General features: G+C 38.8%; 1 protein-coding gene across 5 annotated transcripts in view; it reads left to right on the forward strand.

Annotated features, from left to right (window-relative positions):
• Nucleotides 1–14146, forward strand: part of LOC133616394 (adenylate cyclase type 1-like) — a 223809-nt gene that overhangs the window by 96157 nt on the left and 113506 nt on the right. For all 5 annotated transcript variants that reach the window (XM_061975587.2, XM_072914695.1, XM_061975590.2 and 2 more), the window contains one exon: nucleotides 5092–5219. In XM_061975587.2, the coding sequence (XP_061831571.1) occupies nucleotides 5092–5219 (128 nt within the window). The remainder of the gene's footprint in view (nucleotides 1–5091; nucleotides 5220–14146) is intronic.

Below are 14146 nucleotides of genomic sequence, written 5' to 3' on the forward strand. Positions count from 1 at the left end.
TGTTGGGGTGTGAACGTAATAACATCATGTCATTTGTAATGTCTAATAAAAAGGCTAAAGATAGACGTTATCCATATATCTAAAGACAAATATTGTTTTTATTCTTTAATAATATCAACTTTTTCGATTTTTGTCATTACATGATGCCTTTATCTCTATTTTTACATTTTGATCGAGGAAGTTTGCTTTGAATAATTTTTTTAAGTTATGTACATTTACGTGTACATGTAGATGATGTATCGGGACATATCCATTAACAGTTTGAGCAGAAATATGTCGTATAGGAATTAACTATACACAATAAAACATTAACAATATTATGTGTCACATGAAAGGATTTTGAAGTAATACCATTGTGACATGAAAAAAACACACGTAATGTAAAAAAAAAACATGGCGTTTACTTTTTGATGTCAATATAAAACACAAAGCAGTTTGGCTAATAAAGATGGAGTGCAATAATCCAGCTTTGTTCTTCTCTAACGCCTCCTTGTGGTTCAGTACAACAATTTGGCCAACAAAAAAAAAAAACAGGAGTGACACATAAAACATCAAATACACAATCTTCACAGCCAGCGTTCAGTTCGATGAGATGACAAAACATTTGAGCTAGTATTGATGTTATTTGAACACTGATACTGTTTGCAGTTAAATAAAGGACGAGAGAACATCCCAGTAAACAAACTAAAGACTTCATAAACAAGTTGTGACAATGTTCACGACACATTGCCTGCTGCATGTTTCCTCACCTCATTAACTCTCAGTCACAGCAGCTGAAGGACACTGTATTGAGAAAATAAAAGCAACATCTAATAGTTTTTCTTCTTCACTGTATACTTTTAGTGTGGGAACAAGTGTGTCTGTCTCCAATATTGTCCACACCTGTCTCCATCTAAACACAGTAGTGTGCTCTTAAATGAACGCCAGGAAGCGAAGGAAAATTACGTTAAATCAAGCGCTTGGCTCCGTTTACTCCGGAGCAAAGTCTGTGCAGTTAGTCCGCCATGATTATCAAGCCAAACGACGCTAGAGCGCATGCGCCTGACTTTGTGTTGCCTAAAATGCATGACTAAATGACGGGGTTTCGGTAATTAAAATATTAGACAGAATTACTAACCGTCTGGAATTGTATCGCAAATTATCATTATGTCGTTTACCGTTACATCCCTAGTCCATTAACAAGTAAAAAGTCAAGAGTGGTCACGGCATGCCGCCGATGCTGGTCAATTTTTTAGGGCATTACGGCAAATGACGAGGGCGGTCACGGCACATTCGAACCCTGATACCGGGTACCGGTAGTTTTCAGAGGCAGTATAGTACTGTTTTTAACTAATTAGTACAACTGTACTTTTAGTATGTATATACCGTACAACCCTAATCAATATCTAATAATAATTGTAATTATTATTATTATTATGATGGATTTGATTCATATAGCGTTTTTCTAGACACTCACAGCACTTTACAGTGAGAACTGAAAACCCATCATTCATTCATGTCACAGTCCTGGGGTAGACTGACAGAAACATGGCTGCCAATTTGCTCCTACGGCCTCCCCAACCACCAACAGACATTCATTTACATTCATACACCAGACTGGGAGAAAGGTGGGTGATGTGTTTTGCCCAAGGACACAAAGGTTGAACTTGGATGACAGAAGCTGGATTCGAACCAGGAACCCTCAAGTTGTTAGACGGCTGCTCTTCCATCTGAGCCATGCCGTCCCACACTGCTTAGCATTTATTGACCTACATTATCTTTTTGACACACAAAATATACTATTATTATGTATCATTTTATATGTATTTTTGTTATTGCAGTTTGCAGTTTTTAATGTTTGATTTTCATAATCATTAAAAGAGGTTTACACAAAAGCTTAGAGCAGTGGTCTCCAAACTACGCCCCGCCAGCGTCCAAAATCCGGCCCGCAGGAAGTCCCAAGTTAAAAAAAATAATAAAATAAATAAAAATATTTAAATACATTTTTTTTAGTATTTTTTCAAATCTGACCTTTTTAATCCATTTTATAGTACATATATATATATATATATATATATATATATATATATATATATATATATAGATACATATATATATATGTATGTGTGGGAAAAAAATCACAAGACTATTTCATCTCTACAGGCCTGTTTCATGAGGGGGGGTACCCTCAATCATCAGGAGATTTTAATGGGAGCATTCGCATACCATGGTTTATATAGGGCACAGAGTGGGTGGGTACAGGCTGGCCTAGGGGCGTGGTGATTGGCTCATGTGTTACCTAGGAGGTGTTTCCGTCTATGGCGGCATGCTGTTACAATTTCGCTGCGCTTGTTGAGGGATGACAGGTCTGGACGGTAAATAATAAACAGTTTCTCTTTCAAGCATAGGTTGCATCTTTTATTACCACTATTGTAAGGTGTGCTGGATGCAAGAATTTGCCATGTTATTGAATATTCAACATTATTGTCTTTGAGGTCCCAAATGTGTTTGCTGAGTTCTGTGGTATTTCGCAGGTTTTTGTTCCTGAAAGAAGCCTTGTGGTTGTTCCATCTGGTTTTGAATTCTCCCTCGGTTAATCCTACATATGTGTCGGATGTGTTAATGTCCTTGCGTATTACCTTAGATTGGTAGACAACTGATGTTTGTAAGCTACCAACCATTCACGAAACCCAACACAACACTCCAATACGTGCACCATGACAGCAACCACCCACCCACCACCACGAAAAGAATACCTACCGGAATCAATAAAAGGCTATCGATGCTGTCATCTAGCAAAGCTGAATTTGACCAAGCAACCCCCCCGTACCAAAAAGCCCTTGATGAAAGCGGATACAATTTCACCCTCACCTATGAACCCACGCCAGGAAACCAGCCAAAAAAGAACAGAAAACGAAACGACATCATCTGGTACAACCCCCCATACAGCAAAAACGTCTCAACTAACATTGGACACAAATTCCTCAATCTGATTGACAAACACTTTCCCAAAGACAACACCCTAAGAAAAGTATTCAACAAGAACAACATTAAATTGAGCTACAGCTGCATGAACAATATACGACAAATCATCTCAAACCACAACAAAACAATTGCAAATGAGCCGTCGGCCCCCAGACAGAGCGACTCCAAAACCAACAAAGGCTGTAACTGTCGAAAGAAACCTGATTGCCCTCTCAACGGGGGGTGCATACAAACATCAGTTGTCTACCAATCTAAGGTAATACGCAAGGACATTAACACATCCGACACATATGTAGGATTAACCGAGGGAGAATTCAAAACCAGATGGAACAACCACAAGGCTTCTTTCAGGAACAAAAACCTGCGAAATACCACAGAACTCAGCAAACACATTTGGGACCTCAAAGACAATAATGTTGAATATTCAATAACATGGCAAATTCTTGCATCCAGCACACCTTACAATAGTGGTAATAAAAGATGCAACCTATGCTTGAAAGAGAAACTGTTTATTATTTACCGTCCAGACCTGTCATCCCTCAACAAGCGCAGCGAAATTGTAACAGCATGCCGCCATAGACGGAAACACCTCCTAGGTAACACATGAGCCAATCACCACGCCCCTAGGCCAGCCTGTACCCACCCACTCTGTGCCCTATATAAACCATGGTATGCGAATGCTCCCATTAAAATCTCCTGATGATTGAGGGTACCCCCCCTCATGAAACAGGCCTGTAGAGATGAAATAGTCTTGTGATTTTTTTCCCACACATACATATATTGCGCTCTACTACAGTATCGAGCACTATTTTTTGGATAACCTTATTAAGACATATATATATATATATATATATATATATATATATATATATGTATATATATATATATATATATATATATGTATATATATATATATATATATATATATATATATATATATATATATATATATATATGTTTTAATTTTGTATTATTATTTTTAAATCTGTCCTTTCTAATCCATTTTCTACCGCTTTTTACTCTCGGTGTCTCCTTGCTGCTCCGGTAAATCATATTGTCTAAAAATGTATTTTCCCATTAAAAACATGACATCATCGGGCTTGCGCCGCAGTGTCGGGTGAATATATATATATATATATATATATATATATATATATATATATATATATGGGGACGGTGCCAGCAACCTGAGGGTTACTGGTTCAATCCCCACCTTCTACCATCCTAGTCACGTCCGTTGTGTCCTTGAGCAAGACACTTCACCCTTGCTCCTGATGGGACTGGTTAGCGCCGTGCATGGCAGCTCCCGCCATCAGTGTGTCAATGTGTGTGTGTGTGAATGGGTGAATGTGGAAAATAGTGTCAAAGTGCTTTGAGTTCCTTAAAAAGGTAGAAAAGCGCTATACAAGTACGACCCATTTACCATTTACCATATCCATTGGACGGCGTGGCGCGGTTGGGAGGGAACCTGAGGGTTACTGGTTCAATCCCCACCTTCTACCATCCTAGTCACGTCCGTTGTGTCCTTGAGCAAGACACTTCACCTTTGCTCCTGATGGGTCCTGGTTAGCGCCTTGCATGGCAGCTCCCGCCATCAGTGTGTGAATGTGTGTGTGAATGGGTGAATGTGGACATAGTGTCAAAGTGCTTTGAGTACCTTGAAGGTAGAAAAGCGCGATACAAGTATAACCCATTTATCATTTATATATATATATATATATATATATATATATATATATATATATATATATATATATATATATATATATATATATATATATATATATATATATATATATATATATATATATATATAAACAGCCCGGCCCCTTGGCCAAATTGTTTTAACCCAATGCGGCCCCCGAGTCAAAAAGTTTGGGGACCCTTGATTTAGAGGTTTTATGTGTTGCATTTATTGCCCTTACTGTACCGAAAATGATCCCAATTGTGACTTTAAAACCGAGATATCTACTGAACTGTGATCATAGCGTGCAGTTCAACCCCATGCAATATATGATAATGTTCAGCAATATTTTCATCTGACGTTTTGACTTTTGCCCTCACATGTATTTTTATTGTTTTATTGTTTATTTATGTAGTCAATGTGACATACCTCTCTGTGTTTAGGAGAACCACTGCAGGCGAATAAAGATCCTGGGGGACTGTTATTACTGTGTATCAGGGTTGACCCAACCAAAGGCAGACCATGCCCACTGCTGTGTCGAGATGGGCCTGGACATGATTGACACCATAGCGTGAGTCACACAAAGACATGCATGGACACACGTGTTCCTTCTACACAAACACACACGCGGAGATAAAAATGTACATTTGAAATGTATAATTTGCAAAAATAACAATTATTTTATCAATACAAAAGAAATAATTTGCTTTTCAACATATTTTGAAAACGCTCAATTAGGGATGATGTTCGAAATCGGTTCTACTATAGTAAAGAAAAAGAGTTGGTTCTTTATTCGAATCCCTGGGAACGAATCCCTTCCCACGTACAGGAAATGCCCTGTGAGACCTGCAATGTTATGCCCATTTGATTGTAGACTCTTCTGACACCTTGTGGCGATATGAAAATACTACGCATCATTAATTTGGGCACTTCCGGGTTGAGACAATTGAGAAGTAGACAAGTTGTGTTAGCTCTTACAAGCCTTGGAAAAGATAAGTCTGTAAGTAAACTGTTTAACTTGTTTATGTAACTCAATATTAAGGTGGAAAGTGTTTAAGTTTGATACTAAGATGTTTATTGAAAAACGATTTTTGTGCACTGTTTCAATGGATGTTTTGAGGACTTAAAATAGCTGCCAGTCGTATATTTCCACCATCGAAATAGTTTCAACACTCAGAAGTATTTGTTTGATGATAGTACTGTATATTTGTGTGAAGCTAATATTTACATATTGTGTATTACATTTCAGTATGTTAATTGAATCACGTAGCTTATACATTTGTCAGTGTGTGTATTTCAGTTAAAAATAATAATAATAATTACAGTCCAGTGTAAGACAAAAGTGAAGATAGGAAAAGACAAAGCAAGATCAACAACAATAAAGAGCCTAAATGGATTAATCTGCTTTGGATTGTTTGTTAGCTGTCTGCCAAGCTGTTTAACCTCAACACGTATAGTGAGGGCAGAACAGGCAATATGCAATTATTGCCAGGCTTCGCTCTCATGTAAGGGGGGAACAATTGTTGATTGATGACTGTGGTGTTCTTAGTGTCATAGTGTGTGTAGTTAGTATGCTCCAATAGCAGCAGAAGTGCACTTTTTGGAGAGCTGTATTATTTTCAGTTTTGTGCCCAAGGGACTGATTTTATTTAACACTATATTATTATTTATACACCTATAGTGATCACAGAGACATGTTGTTTTTGTGTTACTGTAAATATTTGTTTTTATGAAAAATCCCACTTTATATACTTTGGGTAACAGGGGGGGTAACAGTCAATATTTATTTATTTATTTTATTTTATTTTTTTCTTATAAAATAAAGTGAGCTTTTGTTAAACCAAATATTGTTTTTTTCCATATACAACAACCTATCTGGATTCGATAAGAGAATCTAAGGAATCGGTTCGATAAGAGGATTCGATAATGGGCTCAAACTCGATAATTTCTTATCAAACATCATCCCTACGCTCAATACATTGATTTAATCATTTAACCTATACATTTTAATATGTTATTATCTATAAGCTGAGATGAAGTTATAATTTTACTTAGTTTTGACATTTGACAGCCGAACATGACAGGCTACTGTTTTCCCAGAAAACAATTGTTGTAAAATGTATACATTCGTAATTTTCCTATTCCCTTCAGGGATTAACCATACAAGGTTGTGAAGTTCTCAATAGATAAAGTCACGCTCACCTAGGGATGGGCGATATGGCAAAAAGAAATGATCACGATTAAGTTTTTCATATCATCCGATCTCGATTAATATAACGTTTATTTTTTTTTTAAATTAAAGTTGGATTGTCCCGTGCAGTATTATAGTGAATAGGACGTCCCTACAGTTTACTACTGCAGTATCTTGTAAAAGACATTTATGCCATTATTGATTAGGGTAATATATACTCACAGCTAACGACTGTCATTTTGTTCATATATATAAACGTGCTTACAGTACAAGTAACCCACGCTCCGTTCCGTACCTCGCTTTAGGACCACGGTTTTGTTTCTTTTTCGGTGCATTTTTCTTTTGTTATTTTGCTTGTCATCAAAAAGTGCCTTCTGGAGTAGACAAAGTATCAGTGGTGTACTGAATACTACAAGACTTTTACTTCAAGTTATTATTTATTTGTATTATTTTATTAGTGTTTTGGCAAACGGCAAGCGGTGATCCAGATTGTGGAATTTTTTAAAACTCAAATACTGTAGCATACATTGAATAAAATGACATTAAAGTGCAGTTAGATTTTTGAGTTACAGTAAAATAATGTGTATTAACACATAAAACAAGTTGAATGATTATTTAAGGAACAAAATTGTTTTTTTTATCCAAAAACTCAAAAAAGTATTTGAACACAAAATGTCTGTGTTATATCAGAGGAGTTAAATCTTTCCAGACACATAAAAAAAAAGGCTGATTGAAATATATTCAGATATAAAAAGGCCTTTTTCTGATTAATTTAGTGGGTGTGTTTATTCTCCAAGTCGGGACGAAGACTCCTGTAAGTGCCTGCAAGTCCTCATTAGGGCATGATTTCTGGTGCGCTCCACCAGATAGTGAAACTAAAGCCTGTCACATAAGAAGGTAGAGAAAAAGAAGAAGCTTATCGAACCACGTTGTCGCCACGGACTATAAAGGCGGAAGCGCACACATTTTCAGGACTTATGCAGATCCCAAATACACATCAGCAGGTACCAGAAGGTAAGACAAGTTGGTTTTGCATAATATTGCGAAACAAAACGCCAGATAATATGGCTGCTAATAGGTGCCATTTTGCAGTCCTTATACACACACCATAATAATACTCGTATGTTTAATGCGACTTCATAACTTACCGAAGTCGTACTAAAAAAATCATTTTGACAGATTTTTGAGCGCCGTGTGTAATGTTCTATATTCTCAATGATCACTTTAAAGTTTTGGTGTTGTTTACTGGCGTATCTCTTGTGTTTGACTGCCATCTACTGGTCACACTTATCAGTACACCATGTACCAAATAAAATTGCTTCGAGGTCAGTAAGTACAACCAGAATTATTCCGTATATTAGGTGCACCAGGTTATAAGGCGCACTGTCCAATTTTGAGAAAATGAAAGTATTTTAATGTGCGCCTTATAGTCCAAAAAATACAGTACCTCTTGAGTACTGTAATATTACCGGTTCTTCAAACGTATTCTGCAAAAATAAACCCAAAAGCTCTATTAAATGTACTTAACGCCGGATTTCTATCGGATGCGAAATGGCCCTGTTACAACATCCGCACGGCGGCAGACTCTTTTCGTTTTTAATCAAATCAATGTTTTCGTTTCCACTTCCTGTGGTACGTCACTGGCATGCCGTTTGGGTTCCGCATTCCAACGCTAAATATACGCAGAGTTTCTATATTTGCCAGACGCTGCAACAAATATATTTAATTTAGCTAAAATGTGCTTTTGTCGGACAGCAAGTCATACACAAACACAAAATAAATGATCCAGTTTACTTTTAAAATAAAATACACAATTTTTAAGGCAGATCGTATTTTACACTTTGAAACATCCTAATGGGCGGCAACAAATATGAAGTCAACTCAAATATTTTCAGACGTAATTTCACCTAATTGACACAAATCGATGAGGACATAATGATTGTGGGGGTAAAAAAAAATTAAGAATAATATACAGGCATATCGGCTTCACGGTGGAAGAGGGGTTAGTGCATCTGCCTCACAATACGAAGGTCCTGAGTAGTCTTGAGATCAATCCCGGGCTCGGGATCTTTCTGTGTGGAGTTTGCATGTTCTCCCCGTGACTGCGTGGGTTCCCTCCGGGTACTCCGGCTTCCTCCCACTTCCAAAGACATGCACCTGGGGATAAGTTGATTGGCAACACTAAATTGGCCCTAGTGTGTGAATGTGAGTGTGAATGTTGTCTGTCTATCTGTGTTGGCCCTGCGATGAGGTGGCGACTTGTCCAGGGTGTACCCCGCCTTCCGCCCGATTGTAGCTGAGATAGGCTCCAGCGCCCCCCGTCACCCCAAAGGGAATAAGCGGTAGAAAATGGATGGATGGATACAGGCATATCCTGGGCAGCTACAGTCGTGGTCAAAAGTTTACATACAAGTACACTTGTAAAGAACATAATGTCATGGCTGTCTTCATTTTCCAATAATTTGTCACAACAACGTTCATGAAGTTAGTTTTTTTAATGAATATACTGTATTATGGGTCTACTGAAAATGTGACCAAATCTGCTGGGTCAAAAGTATACATACAGCAATGTTAATATTTGGTTTCATATCCCTTGGCAAGTTTCACTGCAATAAGGCGATTTTGGTAGCCATCCACAAGCTTCTCGTTGAATGTTTGACCACTCCTCTTGACTTCTCTGATTTAGCCATTCCTTTACCACTTTTGACGTGTGTTTGGGGGTCATTGTCCTGCTGGAACATCCAACTGCGCCCAAGACCCAACCTCTGGGCTGATGATTTTAGGTTGTCCTGAAGAATTTGGAGGTAATCCTGTCAAGACTTGGTCCTTGGATTTTGTTTTTCCAGAAGGCAACGGAAAGTTGGCTCGGGCGAGACGGGAATGGGTGTACATATTTATTTTTACTATAACAAAAGGAACAAACTAAAGGCGCGCACAAAGCGGAAGTACAAATTTGACAAAATGAAACAAATACTTGCACGTGGGCAAAAAACTGAGGACATGAACAAAAGTCGCTAACTGTGGCATGAATAGAAACAACTTACTTGGACATGGCATGAAGTGCGCAGAGGTAAACAGAGTGGGAAGCAGAGTGTCAGGGGTATGATGTCGCCAGACAGACAGGCAACTGGAAGCTTAAATAATAGTGGCATGATTAAAGACAGGTGCGTGAGTCGTGAGGGCAGGTGAAAACTAATGGGTTGCTATGGTGATAAAAAAGTGTGCACAATGAGTCCAAACGTGGAACAGGTGAAACTAATGGGTAACCATGGAAACAAGACAAGGGAGTGAAAAGCCAGAAACTAAAGAGTCCAAAAACTAAACAAAACAAAACATGACTAAAACAAAACATGATTACACAGACATGACAAATCCTGCTTTTTCATTGTCCCATTTACTCTCTGTAAAGCACCAGTTCCATTGGCAGCAAAACAGACCCATAGCATAATACTACCACCACCATGCTTGACGGTAGGTGTGGTGTTCTTGGGATTAAAGGCCTCACTTCTTCTCCTCCAAACATATTGCTGGTTATTGTGGCCAAACAGCTCATTTTTTGTTTCATCTGACCACAGAACTTTCCTCCAGAAGGTCTTATCTTTGTCCATGTGATCAGCAGAAAACTTTAGATGAACCTTAAGTTGTCGCTTCTGGAGCAAGGGCTTCCTTCTTGCATGGTAGCCTCTCAGTCCATGGCGAGGCAAAACACGCTTGACACCTGTGTTCCAGAAGCTTCCAATTAATTGCAGACCTGCTTTTTTGTGGTTCTCGGTTCACTCTTGATCATCCTGACCAATTTTCTCTCAGCAGCAGGTGATAGCTTGTGTTTTCTTCCTGATCATGGCAGTGACAAAACTGTGCCATGCACTTTATCCTTAAGAACACTTGTCTGCAATTGCTTTTGGGACCTTAAGCTGCTTTGAAATTGCTCCAAGTGAATTTCCTGACTTGTTCAAGTCAATGATTCGTTTTTTTCAAATCTGTGCTGAGTTCCTTTGACTTTCCCATTGTCTCGTTTGTAACAGAGTCTAATGACTGCATCACATGAGCTCTATTTAAATGGGCTCAGAGAAGTCAACAGGTGTCGTCAATCATAATCACTCACGTGAAGTTAAGAGGACATGCCATGAAGCTAATTTGATTTAATTGTAACTTTTCTAAATCACCAAAATTGATAATGTATGTTGCTGCATGTATACTTTTGACCCAGCAGATTTGGTCACATTTTCAGGATAAATTCATAAAAGAACCAAACTTCGTGAATGTTTTTTGTGACAAACAAGTATGTGCTCCAATCACTCTATCACAAAAAAATAAGAGTTGTATAAATTATTGGAAACTCAAGACAGCCATGACATTATGTTCTTTACAAGTGGATGTAAACTTTCGACCACGACTGTACATAGAGATATGGGGGCCTGTGTCAAAGACCGGGAAAACGAGGGTGGTTGTTGTAACACGCTTGCCAGGGATGATGTTATTGTTGTATTGTTGCTGGCTACAAAAAACAAACTTGTTTATCATAGCAAAATGTACGTTGGTGTTGCCGTTCAGCACCTGTTACTCATGGCAGGATCAAATGTATTTGCGATTGCTCCTTTGGAAGGATAAAATGAACTGTTTGTGGTTTGTTTTACTACAACTTCCCTTATCACGTGATTCATGCGAGATCTCGTAAAAGACTGCGCTATTTCGCTGCAAGACGGAGACGCAACCGAACGGTGGGTGGGGGTTGCCGGACTGTGGATGGCGGTGCTGCTCCGTAAGTTTCATTCAGCAGCCGTTCCACATCAGGTGGAAATCAGGGATAAGTGGTCAGATGAGGAGGAGCTGTAAAAAAAAATTTAAAAAAAATGTAGATTTACAGTAAAAAATGGCCACTCAGTCTACCAGAATTTTACTGTAAATTTTTTTTTTACAACATAAAGGGTTAGGGTCAGGGGTTAGGTTTAGGGTTGGAGTTAGGGTTAGGTAAATGGGTTAATGGAAAACCAGTGCTACCGTTTTTTCCGGACTATAAAGCGCACATAAACATTTTTTTTGTTTACCCACCTCAAAGATATTTTATTTGGTACAGGGTGTAATGATAAGTGTGACCAGTAGATGGCAGTCACACATAAGAGATAAGTCCATCCATCCATTTTCTACCGCTTATTCCCTTTTGGGGTCGCGGGGGGCGCTGGAGCCTATGTCAGCTACAATCGGGCGGAAGGCGGGGTACACCCTGGACAAGTCGCCACCTCATCGCAGGGCCAACACAGATAGACAGACAACTTTCACACTCACATTCACACACTAGGGCCAATTTAGTGTTGCCAATCAACTTATCCCCAGGTGCATGTCTTTGGAGGTGGGAGGAAGCCGGAGTACCCGGAGGGAACCCACGCAGTCACGGGGAGAACATGCAAACTCCACACAGAAAGATCCCGAGCCCGGGATTGAACCCATGACTACTCAGGACCTTCGTATTGTGAGGCAGATGCACTAACCCCTCTTCCACCGTGCTGCCCTAAGAGATAAGTGTAGACTTCAATATAATGGCAATCAAACACAAGAGATAAGTGTAGCCTGCAATATGACTCAAGTAAACAACACCAACATTTTATATGTTCCATTGAAAATATAGAACATTACACACGGCGCTCAAAAATCTATCAGAATGTTTTAGTACGACTTTGGTAAAGTGCAAAGCTGCACCGCTTGATGTGCTTCAACATACGAGTATTATTATGGTGTATGTATAAGGTAAGACATATTATTTTGCGTTTTGTTTCGCAACATTATTTAAAGGTTACTTTTCTTACCTTCTGGTACTTGCTGATCTGTATTTGGGATCTGCATGAATCCTGAAAAATTGCGCTCCTCCGCCTTTGTAGTCTGTGCCAACACCGTAATCGATAAGCTTCTTCTTTTTCTCTATCTTCTTGTCATGGGACATTTCATCCTCAGCTGTTGCCATTTCTAATACAAAGTAGTGTAAAGTTCCTACTTATATATGTCAGTAAACTCGCCATGAAAGGGCTAAAACATACCGGTGTAGTGAGTTTACAATATTCACCCAAGGAACTTTAGTTATTAGACAGTTCCGGTCGGACGGTTTTTCACGGGACCTGTGTTGTTGTTTCTGGATGAGAAGATGCTGCTCCATTATTGATTTAAGTAAAGTCTGAAGGTCATTAAAACAGTTAGCTCCATCTTTTGACACTTCTTCCACACCCGTCCTTGCACGCTACACCGCTACAACAAAGATGACGGGGAGAAGATGCTGCCGAAGGTGAGCCACGTAAATAAGACCTCCCACAAAACGGCGCATCCGGAAGCGATTGTCAGAAAGTGGCTTGAAGATGATCTGTAAAACATAATCTCTGCAACATTTTGACCAAATTATCGCCATTACATGTTTTGTAGACCACAAGGAAGTGTTTTCAATTTAGAAAAAATAAATAATATATGACTCCTTTAGTGCGCCCTATAATCCGGTGCGCCTTATATATGAAAACAGATTAATAAATAGACTAATTATCGGCAGTGCGCCTTATAATCCGGTGCGCCCTATGGTCCGGAAAATACGTAGCAGCTAAGTCGCCAGGATTTTACTATAAAACGTAAGGTGGTTTTTACAACATATTACTCTGAATGGAAAAACAGTACCAGCTGCTGTAAAAATTTGGTGTCGGAAGTAGAGGCACCACGTTCGCTGCTTCAAGATGCAAGACTCACTTCTGGTTAATTAAGACTAAAGCAATCGATCCTGTCTCAGAACCAGCCAATAAGGTGTCAAGTTGGAAGTCACGTGACACGAGTCTTGCAAAACAGCATACAGAAAGCAGTTAATTGGGCTACCTTGGCATAATACCACAGTTAACATTTCAATGCGGCCTGATCGAAATTTTCAAACTACAGAAATGATTCTAATGGTTAGAATCTGACCAGGCAAAGACAGTCGGGAAAGGTGGGCGGGGTTTGTTTACAAAGCGGCGAGTGTCAGACGGATGCAGTGTAATACAGCAAAGTTCTGCAGAACAGTGACACTAAATTGAATATGTGGATTTTTTTTTACCCTTTGCATTTATGTTTTGCCGTGTTTGTTGCATTTTTGTTGCTCTTGCCTAGAATATAAAATATATCGATCAAGGAGGTGGTCTGGAGTAGAGGCACCACGTTCATTTATTCTCATTCATCAGTGTTTTATTGTTCATAGTTAGTATTGTAAATTTCCCTTATATGTATGTTCAGTAATAAAATGAAAAAGACCCTCTCAAAAACGGAATTTTTTTTAATGAATTATATGACAGTCAGTTTATAAT

This window comes from Nerophis lumbriciformis, linkage group LG14 (assembly GCF_033978685.3).
Source record: "Nerophis lumbriciformis linkage group LG14, RoL_Nlum_v2.1, whole genome shotgun sequence".
NCBI classification, from domain to species: domain Eukaryota; kingdom Metazoa; phylum Chordata; class Actinopteri; order Syngnathiformes; family Syngnathidae; genus Nerophis; species Nerophis lumbriciformis.